Source organism: Sorex fumeus, unplaced genomic scaffold (assembly GCF_029834395.1).
Source record: "Sorex fumeus unplaced genomic scaffold, SorFum_2.1 ptg000018l, whole genome shotgun sequence".
NCBI classification, from domain to species: Eukaryota; Metazoa; Chordata; class Mammalia; order Eulipotyphla; family Soricidae; genus Sorex; species Sorex fumeus.
This window is the reverse complement of record NW_026606075.1, coordinates 5,101,295-5,124,453: the sequence shown is the minus strand read 5'-3', so window position 1 is coordinate 5,124,453 and position 23,159 is coordinate 5,101,295. Positions and strand designations below refer to the sequence as shown.

At 51.1% G+C, this 23,159-nt stretch overlaps 1 protein-coding gene across 6 annotated transcripts in view; it reads left to right on the top strand.

Annotated features, from left to right (window-relative positions):
• Window positions 1-21,692, top strand: part of CAST (calpastatin) — a 107,968-nt gene extending 86,276 nt beyond the window's left edge. For 4 of the 6 annotated variants that reach the window (XM_056112395.1, XM_056112397.1, XM_056112400.1 and 1 more), the window contains 13 exons: window positions 290-385; window positions 2,591-2,692; window positions 3,147-3,230; window positions 3,454-3,504; window positions 3,661-3,732; window positions 7,230-7,328; window positions 8,789-8,896; window positions 10,645-10,737; window positions 11,679-11,723; window positions 12,666-12,761; window positions 14,445-14,516; window positions 18,567-18,632; window positions 19,760-21,692. In XM_056112395.1, the coding sequence (XP_055968370.1) occupies window positions 290-385; window positions 2,591-2,692; window positions 3,147-3,230; window positions 3,454-3,504; window positions 3,661-3,732; window positions 7,230-7,328; window positions 8,789-8,896; window positions 10,645-10,737; window positions 11,679-11,723; window positions 12,666-12,761; window positions 14,445-14,516; window positions 18,567-18,617 (969 nt within the window). In that variant the 3' untranslated portion in view covers window positions 18,618-18,632; window positions 19,760-21,692. The remainder of the gene's footprint in view (window positions 1-289; window positions 386-2,590; window positions 2,693-3,146; window positions 3,231-3,453; window positions 3,505-3,660; window positions 3,733-7,229; window positions 7,329-8,788; window positions 8,897-10,644; window positions 10,738-11,678; window positions 11,724-12,665; window positions 12,762-14,444; window positions 14,517-18,566; window positions 18,633-19,759) is intronic. The other 2 variants (XM_056112396.1, XM_056112399.1) reach the window with 2 other exon arrangements.
• The last annotated feature ends 1,467 nt before the right edge of the window (window positions 21,693-23,159 follow it).

Below are 23,159 nucleotides of genomic sequence, written 5' to 3'. Positions count from 1 at the left end.
CAGAGTGTTGCATAGTTTGATGCAGTTAAAAAGCCCATGTCAGCTCTGGAGACGTGGGCACTGTCATTTGGCAGACGTAGAAGCAGGGTCTCAGACACAGATAAGGAACATCCGCAAGGTCAGGAGTCTGGCCAGAGGCCGTCAGTGAAAGGAGCTGAGGTCTCAGCAACCTCAGGCATCGCGAGAGCCCTGCTCACAGCTTCCAGTTAGCAGAGGCCCGTGTTGGCCTGCAGGTGCTCCCAGCCAGCTCCTTTCTGATATTTCCCGTTGTGTCTGGTTTTTCCTGCAGGAACCTCGGGCCAGCGCCCCCAAACCAGTGGTGGAGACGGTGCCACGGGCCTCTCTCTGCAGTATCCAGGCGGCCCCCGCCAAGCCGGCGCCCGCGGTGAGTGATCCCTGGGCCGCTCCTCCCTCCTGAGAGTCCTGATGGTGGTTCTTGGGCTGCGGGGCTGTGCTGGAACCTTCTCTGACTGCTGCGAGGCTGCGTCTTCCTCTGAGGTGGTCTCTAGTTCCCAAGTGACTGGGGGTGCTCCTGCCTTTCCCAGCCGCCCCTCCCAGGCCTCAGCCTCATGGACGGTGCCTTTGACCCTCTGCCAAGTCACCCTTGCTTCCCCCACTGCCATGCTTTCGTGGGAAGGACCAGTCCGGGCTCTGTGCACGATGTTTCCTGTAGATTTGGTTTCTGTCAGCCGCCAGGGTCTTTGAGAGCAGAGACCAGTGCTGGGCTGTCGCTGTAGGCTTGGTCACTCAGCATTGGGCTTGTTTGGGAAGCTTCGCAGGAGCTTCTTGTGAACTTCCCTCTCTAAAGTTGGTTCCAGGGCCAGAGAGAGAGTACAGCAGGGGGGCGCTTGCCTTGCACGTGGCGGACCCGGGTCTGATCCCCAGCATCCCTGATGGTCCCCCAAGCCCTCCAGGAGTGATCCCCTGAGAACAGAGCCAAGAGTGGCCTCCTCCAGAAAAGAAGGGATGTTAGCTGGTCTGGTCACTTCTGTTCTGGAGGGAAATGACACTGAGTTGTCCCTGGACAGTCCACGTAAACTTCATAGCCTTTGGCAGAAATGGACTCTTCCCTTCTGGCAGGGTTTTAGATCTGATGGGGGGACAGGTCACAGTGAATGAGGCCCAGGGGCAAGGGTAGGCCGCAGAGGCCCCTGGTAGACTCTCACTCTTAGAAAAGGACCTTGAGAAAGTGGCATCAGGGGGTCCTGAGTCCCTGGAAGTGGGTGCCCCCCATCTCGGGCAGTCTTGGTGGTGCTCAGGGAAGGGACCTCGGGTTGGGGCGCTCTCAGACTGTCACTCATTCACTGTGGGTTCCACGACTGGGCAGCAGGCCATGATGGCATTATGGGGTCGTCTGGGGAGAGGGGGTATGGTGGGGGGGTTCTCTGGCCACACCCAGGCAGCTGGAGGCTCTGGCCTGCACCCATCTGGGGACACCCTGTCCTCGGGCTGACCAGAGCTGGGGACTCCCTGTCCATTCAGGGCTGGACGCCAGAGAGGATCAGCTGGGGGCACGGGGGATGGGGGCGGGGGGACACAGTGGCAGAGTCTGAACTTGGCGCCTTGTGTCTGCCAGGCAGGTGCCCCCAGCTCATCCCTGGCCCTAAGAGTTGACGTGGTTTTAACTGAGAGTCTCTGGTTTCCCTCCGCCCTGTGATTGGTGGTTTCGTGCACAGACTGCCCCCATCCACACCCCGCCCCGTCCTCACGGCTGTGTCAGGTCACCCCCTCCTACCCCCAAGCTCAGTTCTCTGACCCGCTCTCAGCCTCGCTTACTTTTGGCAGCTTGTTGTTCCCTTGCTTTGTTTCTTTTGTGTGTGTTTGTGGGCCACACTGGGAGAAGCTCAGGGCTTACTCCTGGCCCTGCACTCAGGAATCACTCCCGGCAGTGCTCGGGGACCCACGTGGGGTGGCAGGATCGAGCCCCGGTTGACCGCATGCAAGGCCAGCACTCTCCCCTCTGCACGCTCTCTCTAGTCCCCGTGCTGTATTTCTTTATATCCCACTGTCGAAGATGGTTCTGTCTATCCCTCTCGTAATCGGCATTGCACAGCACAATAGCTCTCCAGTTCCACCTGTGTAGCAGCAGATTGCATGATTTCATCTTTCCGTCATGTATCTATACCTCAGATTCTTTCTAGCTGTCTGTTCTAAACTTGATTCTAATTGCTAACTCATCATCAAAAGATGCACGGAGGCCAGAGAGGTAATACAGGATGTGGGACATTTGTCTTAAACGTGGCCAACTCCAGGGCAGGGACCAACCCCAATACCACATATAGTCCCCCGAGCACTGAGCCAGGATTCATCCCTGAGCCCACATAGGTGTGGCCCGTCCTCCCCAAACACACACAATAGAGAGATTACATGTGGGCCAGAGAGGCAGCTTTGAGCACTGGAGCTTGGGCCTCACTTGGGTGAAGCCGGAGCACCGTGCGGACCCGCGAACACTGCTAAGGGTGCCTCTAGCAGCCCCCTAAACAGTCAAGAGAGGAAAAGATGCCTCCAGCCTCTCGTGCTGCTGAGGTAAGGCTACGCCTGTGATCTGGGCCATCCCTGTCTTCAGAGGGTGCCCCTGCTGTGCTTTCAGAAGGCCGGGATGTCCGACGAAGCTGTGGATGCCCTGGCGGGGAGCCTGAGCAGGAGGGAGGAGGACCCCGAAGAGAGCCAGCCTGCCGAGGACCGCGTCCAGGTGAGGGCGACTCGAAGCTTCCCTGGAGCCCTGACCTGGCCCGCGCCCTGCAGAGATCCCATGAGAGCACCCCCAGCCCCACGTTCTCTCCGGCATGTCCTGTTTGTCCCTGGTGTGGAAAGGGGGGGTGTTTGAGCGTGGCCGGTGGACGGGCCACACGCCAAGCTCTCTGCGCTGGCCTTGCTCCTGCTCCCGGGAGACGCCCTTTAGCATCGCTGCCGCAGGGAGGCGGTTACGGCTCACAGGCCCTCGAAGGCTCCATGGAGGAGGGGTCAGGGAGGGAGCGCAGGGCAGGCGTTTGCCTGGCACCCCGACATCCCAGTGGTGTCCTAAGTGCCCCCAGGAGGAAGCCCTGGGCACCATGGGGGAGTCCCCAGAAAACTCTCCTCCTGGGCCCCGGCCTCAGCTCATGGGGATGCTCCTGGGTGGCCGACACGCTTCGATCCTCCCTCAGGAGAAAGCCGAGGAGGAGGATCGCGAGAAGCTTGGTGAGAAGGAAGAGACAATCCCTCCGGACTACAGGCTTGAAGAGGTCACGGTGAGCTGGCCTTTCCCCGTCTGGTTTTCACCTTGAATCCCCTGAAAGGAGAGACATGGTGACAGACCGCAGCTGGGCACGTCGGCCCGAGTGAGGCCCCGGTTCAGTCCCCAGCACCGCAAAGACAAATGAGCGGAATCCGCTTTGGCCCACCCTGCCACGCCGACCTGGGCCGCCACCACCTGGCGCGAGGCGGCTGAACCCTGTTTCCTCCCCTGCACAGGACGAGCCTGGAAAACCCGCCCCGCGCCCTGCGTCCCGAGACCCGCTCTCCGTAAGTTCCCCCCACCGGTGTCTGCTCTTCTCACCTGGTCCCCTGGCAGCCGGGAAGGGCCTGGTATTGCCCGGTGGCCCCCGGGGGGCATGTGCCGGCAGTCCCCACGTGCCTGGAGAGGGGTGTCCCTGCTCACCTCTGCCCCACCTCTTGCAGCCCATGAGTGATGATTTCCTCCTGGACGCCCTGTCTAAAGACTTTGATGGCTCTGCCACCAGTGCGCCTCTCGTAAGTTGGGACTTGTGATGTCAGCTCCTTACCTGGGGGTGGCGAAAAAAGAAGTGGGACCTTGCGACATGGAGCCCAGGAGATGGTCACCAAAGCGAGGATCCTCGCCCCAGCCTGGCTTCTAGAGAGGCCGCTGGTCTCCAGCTTTAGTGCAGGAGAAATGGCCTGAAACCAAGCTGCTGTACTGTGAGCAGGCAACTGCCAGGCTCCCGGGAGAGAGAGGGGCACCCTTATCCCAAATCATTCTTTTATTTGTTTTTAGTTTGGGGGGTAAAGGTAAAGGCCCTCCCGTTGATCGTCGATTTGCTCGAGCGGGCCCAGTAACGTCTCCATTGGAGACTTTGTTGTGACTGTGTCTGGCATATCGAACACGTCACGGGGAGCTTGCCAGGCTCTGCCGTGCGGGCGAGATACTCTCGGTAGCTGGCCGGGCTCTCCGAGAGGGGCGGAGGAATCGAACTCGGGCCATACCCAGAGGTGCTCAGGGCTTACTCTTGGTCTGCACTCAGAAATTACTCTTGGAAAGCTCCGGGAGCCATATGTGGTGCTGGGGATCGAACCCGGGTTGGTTACGTTCTAGGCAAATGCCCTACCCACTGTACTATTGCTCTGACCCCCTTCTGGGTCATTTCTAAGACAACTTGATCTGCTCTAGTCCTCTGATTGGTCATTTTCCATATTTCCTTCCAATAACATATAGATATAATACATAACATACAAGATGCCCATATCAGTATATATGATTGATGTTCTATGTTACATATGATATATTTGGAAGAATGAATTTCTCTCACAGGATTGTGTTATTAGCAATTACCATGTCTCCTTCCCTAACACTGGACGTTCTGGGCTTTTAAGGCAAACATCAGTTGTAAGTCAGGGTTTTTAGACTTAGCTGCTATGAAACCTTATTTTTAGGCTCCACTTTATCTGTGTACAGAAATTATTCACTTGTTCAGCAATTAAGCATCCCATAGTCAGAAAATCATATTACAGAGTATTATATAAAATACGAAGAGCCAGTTAATTGGGTTCGTGTAAAAGATGCATCTCAAATTTTACATACACTCATAAATTAAATTAAATTCTCCAGGAATACATTATGCCTTTAATGTGTTCAAAGAATTTAGTTTCAAGAATCAAATATTCAGCTATGCAGTTTGTAGGTCGTGGCATTTCTCATCTAAATGAAGTATGAAAAGTTGATTTTATTCTTGTTTCTGCTTAATGGCGTGTGAAAGAATAACACAACAAAGAAATGACTATCTAATTGTAAAAAATACATTTTGTAGAGAATACATTTGCAGACCGCAGTACTTTTGTTGACATCTTATTAATAGACTAGAAAGTTTAGTTCTCTAATGTGATCTGTGAGACATTTGCAAGGAAAACTGACAGGAGAAACGAACAAGAAAACAACAGAAGGAATTAGGAGATTAAGCACTGGAGGCAGTTTTATTAGCTCTCTTAAAGGAATGACGCCAATTCTCTGGAGTAGGCTAGTTCATTAAAATGGAAGTATTTTATGTGACTCAATAGAAATATTCTAAAATGCATTTGCAAAGATGCACGGAAGTATGGAAAATACTGAAAAACATTTCAAAATAAAAATGCCTTTTGGTATTGCGGGGGAAAATAAACCAAACTGAACACCAAGATTCATCTTATAATGATTAAAAAAGATAGGGTTTCAGAAAGGGAAACAGTCATACTGGAGAAAAATGAAGAAATAAACATGAATAACAGATGAGGTCCAGTTTCAAAAAGAGAAAGATCATTAGTGAGACTGGAGCAGTGGTACATTTAGTAAGAGGGCACTTGCCTGGTACATGGCGGACCCAGCTTCAATCCCTGGCACTCTGTATGGCCCCCAAGCCCCTCCAGGAATAAGCACGAGGAATTGCCAGGTGGGGCCCATAAAACAGAAGGGGGGGGAAAGGAAGGAGTTCAGGAAGAATTTATAATAAGATGTTATTTAACATTAATAAAAAGAAGTAAAACTGAAACCCTGTGCCATTACAAGTGCCATGAGATCATTTTACTTCTGCTATATGATCATAATTGAAAATTTAGGAGAAGCTGGAGCAATAGTTCAGGGGGGAGGGTGTTTGCCTTGTACACAGTCAAACTGGGTTCCATCCCCAGCATCCCATGTGGTCCCCTGAGCACCGCCAGGAGAATTTCTGAGGTAACCCCTGAGCACCTCCGGATATGACCCAAAAGAGAAGAAAGGAAAGGAAGGAAGGGAGGGAGGGAAAGAAGAAAGGAAGAGAGGAAAAAAGGAAGGAAAGAAAGAGAGAGAAGAGAAGAGAGAGAGGAATCCCAGCAGAGGATCACGTGCCGGGCGTGGGAACAGGCTGCCTCGGGCTGTGTCTGTGCACCCGGCGTCCGGAGCACCTGTCGGGATAGGTCTGTGGGCCCTTCACTTCCCTCTCCTTGCTGCCCCCTGCAGTGACCAGGGCAGACCCACACATGACAAGTCCTCAGCAGGCTCCCACTTCTGGGTATGGTACTGGCATGCTTTTGTGGCGCTCACACACATTCTGGTGGCAGTGCTCACAGGGGGTGCGCCTCTCGCCGTGGTACTCCCGCACGCTCAGGTACAGTGCTCACACACCAGTCCTGGTGCTCAGTGACGCCCAGGAGTGATGGGTGCCTGCAGTCAGACGCTCTGTTGCTGCTGGGACAGCTCTCAGGGCCTGTGGGAGGCACCAGGGAGCAGGCACAGGGCCTGGTAGCCTGGTACGTTAGTCCCTGGAGTCATTCCCGAATTTCTTGCAGCATCTACTGATGGTGAGAAGATAGCCAGTACCAAAAAAAAAAGTTTTTTTTTAATTTTTATACTTGTGCAGAGTCACCAGTTTCATCAAAGAGAACTGAAAGAGAGCCTCAATGCATCGTAGTGAATAAAGCATGAAACTGTTATCAGATTATTGAACACTTAGAATAATAAGTGTGAATTAGAAATAGAAATCCATATAGGATCCTGTGGGGAACAGGCCAGAGCGATAGCACAGGGATGAGGTAGTTGCCTTGTAAAAACTGACCTAGGGTTTGATAACTGGTGCCGCTGAGCGCTGCCTGGAATGATCCCTGAGCATCACTGGGCGTATCGCCACCCGCAACAAAACAAAACAAAAAATAAAATAAATAAAACCCAAAGTTCTATGGAATGGGAAATAGAGTACACTGCTTTGAAGAGTGTACTACTATGTACCCACCGGATCAAGAGAAACATACTCAGAAGAAAGCTTTAGAGCTGGGGCTGGGGAGATGCTACAGTGGGCGGGGCTATTGCCTTGCTCGCAGCCAGCTGGAATCCTATCCCCAGCATCCTGTAGGGGCCCCTGAGTACCACCCGCCGTGACTCCAAAATGAGCAAGAACAAAAAAGATGATTAAGAGCTTTATTAAGTAAGGGTAGCATGGGTTTAATTTTACATAGAGCATGCTGTTGATAAAAATATCCCCCCCCCCTCTTTTTTTTTTCAACCCAAGAAATTGGATGAAGGAAAACTTTCTGCTGCTGTCTCCGAAGTGGTTTCCCAGAGCTCGGCGTCCGCCACGCATACGGCAGGCCCGCCCCCACCCGCTCCGGTAAGCCCCTGGGCAGAAATAGAGGGCCTGCTCTCAGCAGGTGGAGATTAAGTTGTTTGGAACATCACGTCGGGCACCTCTTTCAGAAAAGACCTGGGTCAGTTTGGGGCTTGACGGAGGGTATCTGAAACAGCACAATGGCCATGCAACGGGAAGCCTTTGTGGGCGCTCTCCGTGTCAGAGTCGCACATCCCCTCGTATCTGTCGCTGTTGGCTCTGAAAAGGCCCGTTGCTTCCCAGAAGATTGTCTTCCTCCTAGACCCGCCAACACGTGCCGTAGACAGGGCCCATTACTTAAGCTCATTTTACTAAATGCCTGTGTTCAGAGCTGCGCTCCCCTAACCCCGCACGCCGTGCCACAGGGCGGTGTGCCCGTTCACAACTCCCCAGATCAGTAGAAAGAAAAAGACCCGAGCATCAACGTTGCTCGAATTACGTGCTCTTTCTGAGGCAAGACCCGGAGACCCACAGTTTTACAGACTTCTTGACGAAATTTCCGCCTAGTATCAAATTGGACATTACCAAGGAGACCACATGCAGCACATCGAGGTGACGAGACTGTCCCTCGTCAGAGCCCAGCCCCCTGCCGCAGAGCGAAGACACGCTGAGACATTGTCAGCTCTGCTTCTTGTCCGTGTGATGTGGCGGTAGAGCTGGCTCCATGCCGTCATCTGACATGCTCGTGAATTCCCACCCTGTTGGGTTAGCCCAGGAGCATCTGAAAGGGCCAGAGGCCCAGATGACAGAGCCCAGGCCCGGCTCCCCCATGAGCAGCCTGAGCTCTGGCAAAGCACTGAAGCCTGTGAGATGTGGTGTGCGTGTGTGCGTGCTGAAGCCCCGGAGCAGCAAGAGACTGACCTGGGCCCGTCTGCCCCTGGCCTTTGCTTCTGAAGTTAAGCTCAAGACAGGCTGTCCACATTGAGGCTGTTAGTAGACACCTCATGCAGAAGAGTGTTTCAGAATCCCATATTCCCTGTCACTTTTCCCAATAGCCCAGTTTTCATATTTTATTGCAACTAGCCAGGAATCTCTCTCTGCACGGACTCTCTCCGGAGTCGGAGTAAACTAAGTGACTAGAGTTTGTGTGCGTTTTCTTTGTTAGGGATGTTCGTCTGGACACAGACACACATAGCAAGGTGCTTTCATATAAGCTTCCTGAGAAATGGGGCCAGGAACCTCACCTTTTCTGTTTTCTCGGAGGAGAGAGACAGTGCAGGGCAGAGCCAGGGGCATGTATGTGTGTGCGTGAGTGTGTGTTTGCATGTGCGTGCGTGTGTTTGTGCGTGTGTGCACGCGCACGCAGTGACGGAGGGAGGGGCACCCAGGCCTGCCACCCACCAGCCCGCCTTCCCAGGCCAAGTCCCACGAGCTTATGGAAGTCTCCGTGGCAGTCACAGGGCCACACTCCAGCAGGCGGCTTCGTGCAACCAGTCAGAACCTAATTCCGATTTCATTTTTAGCAGCCTGACAACAAAGCACTTGACGATGCCCTGGATCAACTTTCTGACAGTCTAGGGAAAAGGCAGCCGGATCCAGATGACGGCAAGCCCATGGAGGACAAAGTCAAGGTACAAGGGGGAAAAAAATCACAGGCGATAATTACTGGTGTATTGTGCGTGTTGTGTGTAGCCCAGCATGTACCCCCTGCAGTACGGGCGACTGGCCAACTGTGATTGTCAGGAGTCAGGAAACAGCTGGAGAACTAACATGCGCTGTCCCTGGGCTCTCGGCCATGGTCAGGGTGCAGGTGTAGGCCAGGCCTACTGTATTCATCTTCTCCTACGTTAACCCTGCTGGTGCGACACACACACACACACACGTGCTGTTTGCGGCGACTGTGTTCTGTACTCATTGTAGCCGGTCACTCAGCTGAGGGGTGTCCAGCAGCTTCTATACTGTCCTGACACCGTGTGCACACACCCTACATGCTCCAGCAGGAGTTCAGACCATGCTCAAGTGTGTCTGCAAGACACGCCAGGACTCTCCATCTTCTGTACCCCGTGGACACCTGCTTATTTGTTTATACTGAGGCACTGCGTGTTATCATTGGGGACCCTCAGAGGTGCCAGGAACAATTCCTGGTGATCCTCCACCAACTGGACAATCAGTTCATTGCAAGGACCCAAGGATGCGGTGTACCGGGGATGGCCTGGATGATTCCAGCCATGCTCAGGGTCTCCAGGGCCACACCTGATGATGCTCAGGGCACCGAAGGTTCTGGGGATCAAACTAGGGTCTGCCACATGCCAGGCAAGCACCTTAACCCTTGTACACATCTCTCCTGCCCTGGCACATTAATAATCAAGTGCCAACCTAGGAAGCAACTAAGTCTAAACTATTACATTAACGTTTTAAAGAATTCTTAATTCTTGATTGGGTCATCATCTTAGAAATACTCATTTTGGGTCCAAAGAGGTAGTAAAGCAGGTAAAGTCCTTGCCTTGTACACAGTCAAGCCAAGTGCAGTCCCCAGGAATCCTATGTGGTCCTGTCAGGAGTAAACCCTGAGCACTGCTGGGTATGGCCCCACCCTCCCCCGAAGAGATATGAAGTATATCCGTATTTGAAAATAGGGATTATTCGTGAAACAAAACCCGTCTCCAAAAGATAATAGCATACATTTGCATTTTTCAAAAGTGGCTAGTTCAGCCTCTGGGAGGGACTTGCTGGACCCCTGTGCCAGCAGTCATGGCCTCAGGCTGCACTGGGGGGGGGGGGGGTGCCTGCAGTCTGTTCGCTTAGAGAGAGCAGACCTGAGGTCTGGCAGGCACTCACGGGCTCCTAAGCAGTGCCGGGTGCCCACACCTCCCTTCCCCCACTCCCCACACACACACATAGGCCCTGCACAGCGACGCATCCTCAAACCTTCACAGTGAACTGCCAGCCCCCAGAGTGTCTTTCAAGTAAAGAGTAGATTGCAGGCAGGTTGAATAACTTCTTTTCTGCACATGGGTTGGTCAGTGCAGGAGTCTCTGGACAGGTCCACAACCGTGGTCTCTGGCACTGAGGGCAGTGGCCACACCTCACAGTGACCCATCCCTCTCAGGCACCAGTGCCTCCATGCCGGGCACAGCGCCTCAGTGCTGTGTGGGAAACTCAGCTCCTACAGAAATAGCTCCTTTAGGGAGGTTCTTTCTCACCAGTAGAATATCACAGACATCCCTTACATCCCATCCTTTGGCTCAAGAAATAAAAACGGGCCCTCCACAAGGACCACCAAGTCTGCTGTGCAGGGTGGGGTAAGTCGGGTGCAGAAAGGTTGAAGAGTGCGAGGGGAGGGGAGTGACCCTGGCTTCTGTCTTTTTGACTGTTCTAGGAAAAAGCCAAAGCTGAACATAGAGACAAACTGGGAGAAAGAGATGACACCATTCCCCCGGAGTACAGACACCTCTTAGATAACGATGATAAGGTAAGAGAAGGTGCGTGTTTCTCGAACCCTGCTGCAGAGCCTAGGAGCTGACCGGCCGGCCGGGCTCATGGGCAGTAACGTTAAAAATACCTCAGGATTGATTGCTCTGTGTGCCCCAAGGAGCAGGTCAGAAACCCGCTGCCTAAGTGTGCCGGAAGGTATGGAATAAATGTCCAGCTGCCCCTCCCTACACCTGTGGACCCCGTCCCCTGCCTCCGCCGGTAATGGACAGTAATCCCAAAGCAGGCGCCCAGAGGAATTCTCTGCAGAGCAGACACTGCAGGGAAAGTCCCCGTTTCAGGAGAGCACAGAGGGGCCAGGACTACTGAGACAGTCAACAGGGCGAGTAATATGGCGTCTCTGAAGACTCAGGGCTCCCCTTCCTCCCTCCCTCCCTCCTGCATGCACCCCACCAGCACAGCTGAGAGTAGAGACAGGCAGAAGACCACGCCCCCAGACCCAGACCCTGTCCTGCCTCAGGACATCCATCTGGGGGCTCAGACACGAAAGCAGGTCTCTTCAGTCTCCCTCCCACTCGCACCCCTGAGATGGTGAGTGGCCTCTCCAGGGCTATCTGTAAATAAAAAACGTGTCCTAGCCCTGGTGATACCTTTAGTGACCGCGTGCAATAGAGCTCTGTTACTTTCTGCCACGTTTTCGGTAGATTACAGCACACCAATGGCAGAAAGCTCCTATACTGACTCGCCTTCCAGACCAGACCCTTTGAATGCATTTTCCTCAAGGCCTTTGATTCAGTTTTGTGCCAGTTGTTAAGCAGAATGGGCAGAGACATCGTAGGGACCCAGACATAAGTCATTGCCAACCTCTACCCCATCTCGTCCAAGTGGGGCAGTTGGGTAGTTGGTTCTGTACATGCCCACTGTACCCTGAGGATTTCCCCAGAGATACACAGTTCACAAGTCGCCTGCCTTGCTTTTCAGAGCAAACCAGCGAAGCCCTCTCCGAAGAAGTCCCCGGCATCCAAGGTAAACTCGGGAATCCCGTGTCTCTGTAATGACGCGCTCGCTCTAAGCATGCTCCAGGTGAAAAGTGTGGGCTCACACCCCTGCTTCCTACCACGTGTGCCTGGCCCCACGCCCTGCCTGTTGCTCAGTGCTTGTACCTAAGCACCCTCCATCTCCTTCGGCCCTCACTGCCTCCTACTCTCAGGATTCTGCGGCCCCGAGGATGGGAGCAGCTTATGTAGAGCAGAGGGAATGGATCCCAGCATCACGCCCTGTCTCCTTCCCAGTGCCCTGAGTTTGTTAGGAAGAGGATGTCGTGGGATTTGGGGGGGATTGTTTTTGTTTGGTTTGGTTCCTTTGGGATTTGGGCACTGGTAGGTGCTCACTCCTGGTTCAGTGCTCAAGGATCTCTCCTCTGTGCTGGGGGACCATATGTGGTGCCAGGAATCAACCCCGGGCTCACTTTGTGCAAGACGCATGCCATACCCATGGTACTGTCTCTGGCCCCGAGTTTTGTTTTTGCGGGGGTTGTCACCTGCAGTGCTCAGGGGCTACTCCTGGCTCTGTGCTGGGATGGGGCTCGGGGTACTCCTGACAGTGCTCAGGAAACTAGGGATCAAACTGGGGCCACATGCAAGACAAGTTCCTAAAGCCCTAGCACTGTCCCTCTAGCCCAAGGGCTGTGTCTTGTGGTTGTTTTCTTTTTCTTAGTTTGGTTTTGGGGCCACATCCAGCGATGCTCAGGGCTTCCTCCTGGCTCTGTATCCGGGACTCACTCCCGGAGGTGCTTGAGGGACCATATGGGTATCGGAGATAGAACCCGGGCCGGCTGCCTGCAAGAAGCGCCCTCCCCACTGTACTGTGCCTCCATCCCGTTTTCTTAAACATTCCCTTTGAAGCGATGTGTCAAATGTGTCACCTTGTGCTTCTTTACCAATGGTGGGTTTTTATTCACGATCTCAGAAACCGACCAGTGATCAAGACGCCATCGACGCCCTCTCGGGGGACTTCGACAACTGTCCCACCACTGCCCAGACCTCTGAGAACACAGCAGCTAAGGTACCTACGCCGTCCCACATGGCCTCCTGTGAGCATACAGCACACACATGCACACACATGCGCACACACACGTTTCAGGTCAGAAAGGAAGTTGGTGCTACCACAGAGAACTTGTAGACAGAGAGATTGCCTCGAGCAGGCCCCAATAACGTCTCCTTCATCCTAGCCCTGAGATTATATTCAAGGCTCTTTAGGAGAATGAGACCCATCATTGTTACTGGTACTTGGCATATTGGGTACGCCACGGGGAGTTTGCCAGACTCTGCCCTGTGGGCAGGCTACATTCGATAGCCTGCAAGTTTGTCCAAAGTAGGAATGAGATAATAAGATGTCATAAAAAAGATGTCCTGATAAGATGTCGTGGTTCCGGGAGCTGGATTTTATAGTCTCTGAGTCTTGGCCGTTGATGGGATTACACGGCGCCAGGGGGCCAGGTGGTGGGTGTGACCCCCGCCTACAGAGAGAAGAGTCTTCTAATTCTGCATCCTTCTCAGCCTCTGCTTGGTGTATTCCTGGGCCTGCTTCATGCGCGTCCTGTGTCAGACCCTGTGTAAGTGCTTCCGTGTCGTAGTGTAGTCACTGTGGCACTACCCCATGCAGCCAGGGTGGCACTGGGTCCTTCAGGATGAAAACAGTGGGGTTGGGCCAGACCCTCCCTGCCTGCATCCCTGCAGCCCACCATGCCCAGCAGACAGCCATTTATGTCACATCTCCCCAGGGCCCAGTTGGTGGTCTGTGCCTGACCTTCCCCCTCTCCCACCACTGCTGCCGCGCTGGGCTCTGTCCGGCAGGGTGACCGTTGAACAGGCCACTGACCCACAGACCGCTGCCTCCTGGGAAGTCAGCAGGAGAGGCGAGGCCTGCTCTAGGTCTCTCCAGAGGAATTAATGCTCCAGAACCGTTCGTTTGCTGTTGGACTTGGGGATATTTTGTGGTGGTGGTGGTGGTGGTTTTGTTTGAGCACCCGGGGATGCTCAAGACTTACTCCTGGCTCTGTGCTCAGGGAGCACGCCTGCTGGTGCTCTGCGGACCTTACGGGATGCCGGAGATCAAATCTGGATCAGCCACCTGCAAGCCAAACACCTGCCCCCTGTACTGTCTCTTTGGCCCCTGCTATCATTTCACTCATGCCTTTTGAGCTGGCATGTTTCTATCTGTGTGCCGTGCCTGGCCACCGTTCTCTCTCTGATGCTGAAACCAGGACCTGGTGTTCTCATGGTGCCAGCCCTGGGCCAGGCAGGTCCCCGAGTGGTCAGGGCCCTGCAGAGCAGGTGGGTCTGGCCCCAGGAACCCCCGGTGTGGCCCTGTATACCCCACACCTTGGAACTGGAGAAGCCTGAGCTCCATTGTGTCATGGGGAGGGCCCCCCATCCCCTTGAGTGCTTCTTGGGGGGCTCCCACACGCCGCAGCACCAGCCCTGGTAGGAACGAGCTTCTCTGATGAGCTCACTAAGGATCTGAGAGGCAGAGCATCTGTCTTGCCGGGTCTTCCTCCTCCTTTTCGTCCTTTCTGCCTCCTCCCTGCAGCGCGTCTGTGTCTGGGCTCCATTGTTACCGCGGCGGGAACCCCAGTGTCGCTTTATTGAACTAGACTGAAGAAAAGTCTGCGCTGATGTGAGGCACCCCCTAGTTAATTAGCTGGACTCGTGAGAGCAATATCCCCATGACGTGTCTTTGCTTTAGGACAAAGACAAGAAGGCTGCCTCCCACTCCAAAGCCCCCAAGCACGGGGGCAAGGCGAAGAGCTCTGCCAAGGTAAGCGGAGCAGTAGGCAGACCGCCTGTTACACGGAGCCTCTTTGCTGTCCTCTGTCGCTTAGGAGAAGCTCCTTTGAGGCCTTTACCTATCCTCTGGGGCGCGCCTTGCTATGGAAATGGAAGCTTTAAGCACTTTACGTTCACCTTAAATGAACCTTCCTAACAGTCCGCTGTTCCTATGCTCCCTGTTCTGGTGGATTAGAAACCCCGCTGAGTCCCCCATGCTCTGGAGAAGGCCGCAGTGTGGACAGACACGCTCTCGATTCCGGCCCTGCTGTAGCTGCTCCCTCCACCTGAGGGAGGCAAAGGAAACCACCCCCAAAGAGAGAAGACAAAACAAACAAGCACCACCCCTGGCAGAAACAGCGTCTGGTTCAGCATTCACACCCAGAACACAGGAGATTCCTTCAGCACATTACCGCAGGGCAACACCGCCTGCTTCTGGGGTGGATCCTCCTTTTCCCAAGGGGAGGGGGTCCCAGCCAGGGGAGGCCTGTGGAGAGACTGAGCAGCATAAGGGTCAGAGAAATACACATGGGAGACCTCACCACGCCCGCATCAGGGTCTCTGCGTTGCCAGGACAGGACAGAAAGCTGGCCGGCACCTTCTGGAATGAGCCGTTGTCACAACCAGACATCGCTTCGAGGACACGGCAGCTCGGCTACTGGTCTTGCAGCGGGCGGGTGGGCCCTCTGATCTGTGTATCTGAAGGTGGGTGCAGGCGCCCCCAGGACGACGCAACGCACATGGCAGCTGGACCCAGAGTGTGGTGCCAGTGTTCGCAGCAGGCAGTGCCGGGCGGCACAGGAGCCAGGCGTGTCAGCAGCAGCAGCCCAGGGCAGGAGCGAGGCCACTCTCTGCCCCTGGGTGATGTCTGCCACAGAGGGCACCGGAGGCCCCAGAATTGGAGCTGTCTGGTTTGGCCCAGTGAAGGAGAGGCAGAGATCCTGGGGCCTCGTGTGCCCCAGCCAGCCCCGCCACACGGAGAAGAGCCACACTGCCCACCTAGACTTGGTGCCAGGCACTGCTGCTCCTGCCCAGGTGTGCTGGCAACAGCAAGAGGAAACTCACTGCTCGAGTGTGCAGGGACCAAGGTCACAGTCTGTAGGCAGGGTCTGACTGGACTGCAGGCCAGAAGGGACAGCAACGTGACTATCCCCCTGGATCCCAACCCCCAGCCCAGTCAGCTGGATTCCCAACATACACAGACACACACACCATATGCACAGACACACACACACAGACACACACACACACACACACACACACACACAGAGTCTCTGTCCCTCCAGGCAAAACTAAAGCCACAACACCACCTGCTGGTAAAGAAAAGGCAGCACCATTTTGGTTAACATACCCAGGATAAAATCTGTAATGCAGAAATTACAGCAAAATGGAAATGCTAATATAGAATGATAAAGTGAAAATTAAATATTTGGGGGATCAAGTGAACAGGTACTTTGAAAGAGATTATTTGATAAATAAAAGCAAAGACTAACAAATGGATTACATCAAACCAAAAATTTTTTTCATAATAAAATAAACCCAAACAAAAACAAAAATGGCAACTAACCGACTTGGAAAATAGATTTGTAACTAATTCATACATCTGACGAGATTAGTATATACACACACACACACACACAAATATATCTATATATAAATAACTATATCAACTCAACGACAAAACACCCAATTTCAAAAAGAGCAGAAGATTTGAATAGGCAGTTGATCATTGTGATTGTTCTTTATTTAGACGCCACAATTTGCAAAGCTGATGGGAACAGTCTCAGGCATTCAGTGTTCCAGCTCTGAACACATCACCAGTGTCAGCGTCCCTGCAGCATTGACTCGAGTTTCTCTCCCTCTTTCACCCCTGTGAATAGTCACTTTTCTAAAGAAGACAGATGACTGACAAGCACGTGGGGAAAAAATGCTCATTGCTTATTAAAGAAATGCAGAGAAAAGTCACAGTGAGATATCACCTCATTCCTAGGAAAACATCACGTATCATAAAGACAAGAGAGTTGTTGGTGGCCCCCCTCTCACGTGGGGAGAATACAAAATGTGTCAACTCAGTGAAAATTAGGGAGATCCCTTCACAAAGTCAAAAACCTTATCATGTGGCCCAGCCTATGCTGCCTATTGGATATTCTGGATTCCTATTAGAGCATCATGCAGACTCTTCATTGGAATGGGTAAATACAAACCTATGTTCACTGCAGCATTATGCACAATAACCAAGAAATGGAAGCAACTTAAGTGCCCACCGCCTATGAAATTTATGGTTAGATAAAGGGATGGTATATGCATGTGTGTACACCTGTGTATCTGCCTGCTGCTGCTCTGCTATTGAAAATGAAGAGGATGAAATCTTGTTATTTGCAGTATCATGGATAGACCTCGAAGTGACTTGACTAAGTGAACTAATTCTGGACTACTGCACATCTGTGTGCAATTAAGAGAAACGAAGCAAATGAACAGTAGAGACAGCAGATTGGTCTAGGAGAGCCAAATTCTGGACCTCCGAGAGGGAGAAGTAGGCAGTGAAGGATTAGAACAGTTGGCTGTTGGTGGATGGCAACGGACCTTTGTGCCCAGCCCAGAGTGGACTCTGACACTTGAAGAAATGTGAAGCTGATCACCTAAAACTCATGTCGTGCTGTGAACCAGTGCCGCCTCTGTTTTACAAACTGTGGGTGAGGGTGTGGAGAAAAGAGAATATTTGTGTTCTCTCGGTAGGAATGTGAATTCGTTCAGCTACTATAGAAAGAAGTATCCAGGTCTCTCATAAATAAAAATAGAGCTGCCATATTATCTAACGATTTCACTTTTGGGGTGAAAGAAAACATACTGGAGACCATGTGCTCATTGTGGCATTTTTATAAAAACCAAGATAAAGGACAGCCGAAGTGTCCGTCAGCGAATGAACAGTTAGGGGAAAATGCTGTATATGTATACAAAATGGAATATCATTCCATGAAATGGAAGTCTCACCGTTTGCAGCAACATTCATGAGGGCATTATACCAAGTAAAACAAGTCAGAAGGAAATAGAGTGTGATCGTCCTTCCACGTGGAATCTGAAAAAAAAGAAAGAAAGAACTCCTTGGTTGGTGGTTGCAAGAGGTAGGGGCTGGGGGGGAGAGGGGCATGTGGAGAGGAAATGAGGGGTACAGAAAGTCAGAAGGACAAACTTCCACTTGTAAAACTGGCCTGAGCAAGAGTCTCTAAGAGTACATCTGAAATGCTATCACTGTAAAATGTTACGAAGATAACAACTAAACTCACCCTGAAAATCATTTTACAGTTCATGCAGCCAAATAACTGAGGTATACCTGCAGCCTGTCTCACCTGCCAATAACAGCACCTACAAAACCCGTAAAAGATGTAGGAGACTGGATTGATAAATGACTTGCTCGTGCCATTATAGCACAACTAGATTATATGTTTAATTTTAGCTATGCAAAGTGCATGACAAGCTCCAGAACGACTGAAAGAAAAACTCAGAAGCGCATCTGCTGAGTCAACAGGTTAACCGGCCCCCGGGCCTCCGCGTGCTGGAGAGGAACGGCTGAGTGCGGGGTGGGCAGACAGACAGCACTGTGCCAGAAACTAAAAGCGTGTTCCACCTGCAATTACCTTTTTTTTTTTTTCCTTGAAAGTCAGGATAAAATATTTACAGTCACCAAAGATTATTTCCAGGTGATTATCTGAAGAGGAAGAACTTGGTATCTACCTGAATTTAAAAAGGCATCTAGATGGGGGACCAGGCGTTTTCCGAGACTCGCTGTCCACCCTGGATTCTGAGAAGTCTGTTTCCTTCTGTGTTTCTTCTAACTGATCAGTTTTTGTTGTCATTGTGGGGGCTGCACCCACAAGTGCTCCGGGCTTGCTTCTGGCTCTCTGCTCAGCTTAATCCCAATAGGCTCTGGGGGATTGAACTGGGATCAGCCTGCTCCACCATCTCTGCATGCCCAGGTGGATCAGTTTCTTGGCTCGGTGCAGACGACCAAAGGCTTCCTGACGATTATGCTTCTCTGTTTTAGAACAAGGAAGAAACTCCCAAGCCCAAAGCTGATGACAAAAATACAAGTTAAAGTCGACACTATTTGGTAAGTTGAGTGCTTGTTTCCAGTTGCTTCTGGAGTACTTGGCGCTCGTAAAGTGCACGTGGCCCGTTCTAGAGAGCCATTCCCTGAACCCTCGCTGGGTTATGTAGAAGCAGCCACCTCAGAATCAGGAGTCCTTGCAGGGGTCAGGGCCAGCTCGTACAAGAAAATGGCTATCAGGGCTGAGCACTCTTGACTCTGACACCAAGTGCTCTCCCTGTAGCTCTCTGCTGGTCCTGCAAAGTTAGTGTGTTACCCCTGAGTGGAAACTCTTTAAGACGTTGGCGGTGTCTGCGATATCAAGTCCTGAGGAAGCTGGGGTTGAGGGTGGGCAGAAACCATTTATGGAAGCAAGGGCAAAGGAAGAGACCAGCTCGTTTGGTCTTATTTTTGGAATGTAAAATATAGCGTTTACCCCCACGCCCCTAAAGTAAGCATTCCTAGGAAAACTTTCCTAACTCCAACGCCCAAGTCAAGGAAGTAAACCACCTACTGACACGGAGTTTTTCAGCATTCCTACCCCCCACTTAGCCTTCATTTCAGGTAGCACCTAAAACCTTCAGTAACAGACTTGGGTCCAAAGCCGTTATATGCACACAGCCTGCAGGATGGACTTGGGTAGCAGTTTGGTGGGTGGGACCCCTCAGGCCGCCCTGGGCACACTCCCAGGGATCAGCGCCACCATCTGCAGGTTTCTTGGTTGGCACAAACACACGCTAGTGGAGAGCGCTCTGAAAGGGAAGTGGCACAAGGCCGAGCTTCGCAGAGAAGGAGAAAGTCACATGGGCCCCTCTGTAGTGACAGAAAGATCATATACAGGAAGGGCGAGAGCTCCATCACTTCCTGTAACGAGGGGAGGTGTGCTCTCTAGAATTCTCCTAAAGATTTCCCCTGCCATCACTTTTGTCATGATTTCTATGAGTAATCCGCCCTCTTGCAGGGCCAGGGTTGGAATCTGGGCCTCAGACATGCAGGCACTTTGCCTGGTGCCAGACCCCAGGCTCTTAGCAGCCCACCCCTTACTTGTAGGAAATGCCTTGTTGTTTCTTTATACAGAACTTTTGCTGAAATGCTGCAAAGAAGTGAGATTGCATACCAAGTGATTCGCTGTGTTGTTTTGAATTTTTCAGGGACTCGGCACATAAAATCTTCAGCTGGTGGATGGTGACTTGAAGAACAAAAGACTTTGACAACAGAACATTTTCCGGGGCGGCTTTGAGACAGTGATATTTGTTGAGACTTTTGGCATCGTAAACATTGATATTTTTTTTTTCCTGAAAAGGAAAAAAAAAGTGTCTGGTTCACCTGTGTTACATTGAGTATTGATAAACTGAATTTTTAAAAATTGCCTTCAGTTAGAAAGAATTTTATATTTTTAAGAGATATATTTGCTATAGTTTCTTAAGGCAACTCCAGAAACCAAAGCTAAAATCTTTGCAAACTTTTGCACATTCTCCACACAGTGCCTGTCCATCTCCCGTGGGTTTCGGTTTCTCTTCCCTGTGGTTGGCAGTCCCAAAGCAATGCTTCAGACCTTGTTCAGTGTTCTGAGTTCTCATCACCCCTTTCCTCTTGGGCTTTTGAACTGTATATAATATTTTCTTTGGGTGAATGTTTATAAGTCAAGCAAAACATTGTATATCGGGCACATATCTCCCCTCGGGCTGCTAATAATAAACATATCTACTCCCTGGGCACGCCAGCAAGCTCGCCCTCTCCTGCTTGCCGTCTTCTTTGTTAGAGGTTGGGACTCTCTTGCACCTTAGAGACAGCACAGAACATCCAGAGACTTGAATCAAGTCAGGAGAAGAGCAAAATGCAGAAGACGGTCACTGCAGAGAAATCCCAGAAAGAAGCTAAAACATCTAATTCTCGGAATATTCAGATGCTTGAACTCCCTTGGTCCATACCATTATTGGGTTGGACTTCCTGTTTTCTAGACATAAAACCTGCTACATACTTGTTTACAGACATTGCCACTTGAGTCTTTGCACTGCAGAGCACCTGTCTGCCTTTACGGGAAACAGCTTTGCCTAATATGAAAACAATTTGCACTTTGACAAATCAACCTATATCGGAAATGTAGAACTGCTTTACCCTCACACCACAGTTTAAAGCCTGGACTTTTAACGTACTCCTTTTGACTAATTTCTCTGAAGTTTGGTCTCAAGAAGTTCCCTTGCAACACCAGGCATATGGGCTGGGAGAAGGCTTCTGGGGGCACAGACTTGGGAGTGGAGGAGCCCCGGGCTTGATTCTGGGCACCACCGGGAACACCCCTGGGAGCAGCCCCTGAGTTGAGCACGGCCCCCAAATAAACATAACAAAAGTCATGGGCATACCTAAGAGGTTACTTAAAGCACTTAACCCACTTTGAACCTCTTGCCCATCAGAGATGTAGGCTCGCTGTTACTATAAATCCGTCAACTCTCAGTGTTAGTGTGACCTAACAGAACTTCTCAAGGCATTAAGAAAAGATGCTTTTGCTAAGAGATTGTATCTAGTCATCTACTTTTTCCATTTGAGTGGCATAAAGTTGTTTGATTGGTGAATATAATTGAACTCTTTGATACTGTGGGTTGAGTTTGCAGGGATATGGTGACAGTATTGATGGTTTGCTTACCTAGATCAATGTATTTTTAAGTGACAATATTAAAATTGAGAAACACAAGACATACCTATGAAAGTACAAAATTTGTACTTTGACACTTATTTAAGGTACTTTGACATTTATTTAAGGTACTTTGTAAATGCCTTATTAGAAATGTCACTAAGACATACATTGTGTTTGCCCATAATGAGAGATGATGTGAGTACATGATCTATATTAGTCCTTTTTTACCCATATAGTTAGAAATAGATGATTGCAGGTAAATGCTTAGAGGGAACTAATTTTCTATTACCAGAAAGGTTTCTGTACCTCGTGTGGCAATGCTGTGTCTTCTGAGAAAACAGGCTTCTCTAACGTAAAGGAAGATGGGTTCCTCAGGTGATCCAAACTATGACTATCTCCATGTTTTATTAATCAAAATATAAAATACAATTAAATAAAAATATTTTACATTGAAACACTTGGCTTTGTATGGTTTTATTTTCTGGAAAATACCTGAGAGTAAAAATATATTAGTGAGTTGTATTATTTCTCAAACCATTAAACCCAACAACGTTATGCATATGGAACCATAAAGTTTTATATCCAGATAAGTCAGCTTTATCTACAGTATATTAGACCACCTATGACCACTTTTTAATTCTCAATATATTCCTTTTTTGTTTTTATTTGGGGGCCACACCTGGCAGTGTGCAGGGCTTGCTTCTGGCTCAGCATTCGGGGATCACTCCCACAAGCTCAGAGACCATATGAGGATCGAAACCTGGCCGGCCACATGCAAGGCAAATGCCGTACCCACTATACTCTCTCTCAATCCCTCAATATATTCCGTTATATATTCCTAAATCTCTGTTATTGAAAAAAAAATCATGATTAGAATTCAGAGACATTTTCCTCAGGAAACTTTTAAGACTAGATTTTATCTAGTTTATTTTGATTGGCCACACCTGCCTGTGCTCTGCTCAGGGCTTGCTCCTGACTCTGCATTCAGGGTGCTCAGGGGACCACATGGGGTGCCAGGGACTGAACCCCAGTTGTTTGAGCACAAGACAAGTACCCTAACCACTATACTATCGCTCCAGCCCTCAATTAGCAAATATTTAGCAAATACCTTTGTTTTCACATCGCAGTATCTTCTGTTGTGATTCTGCTGCAACTTGTGGGTAATAAATGCCCAGAATAGGTGACTGGGACTAATGGAGAAGTATGTCAGGGTCACACTGAAATGGAAGTCCCTCCTCTGACCTCAGTGACACCCACTGTGAGGGGCCCTGAGGAGGAGGCATGATGCTCCCACTGGAGCTCTGAGGAGCTGTGTAGGAGTGTCCTCCCTGCCCTCCCGTGTCCCGAGGAGTGGCTGGCTGGCTGGTAAAAGCCAGGGTCCCACTTCACCCTGTCCTGAGGGGACAACTTTCTTGCCAATGCCAGATGAGCCGGAGCCTAGAGGCACCCAGGGGATAGGAAGTAGCCTGACCTATCACCCCAGCTCCCGGTCCTCAGCCCAGAGTCCGATGCCCAGGCTGGGAAGAGAAAGGGACCTCGAACCTGACACCACTGTGTGTGCGCTGTTTTTCTTTTTCTGTAGGACTCCCAGGAGCAGATGGTGAAGGACAAACACATTGGCATGGGGAGATGGGGTGGAGGTTCGTGGGGTACAGAAAAGGGGCCAGGGGGTATACAGGTCCATCCACACCACTGCCGGGCAGGTACCCCCAAACAAGGACAATGAGAAGAGTAAGAGCAAGACTTCCAGGGGTCTCATTTCCTTCAGTGTTTCACAGAGGGGCCCCCAGGCCGGACCCTGTGTGAGACGCGCGTGTACCCGGGTCTGCGCCTTCTCTGGGTAGCCTTGTCACAGATGCTAGTACACAGTCTCAGTGAAAAGCTTCAGTCCTAAGGAGGAGCGAGAAGATGGGTAG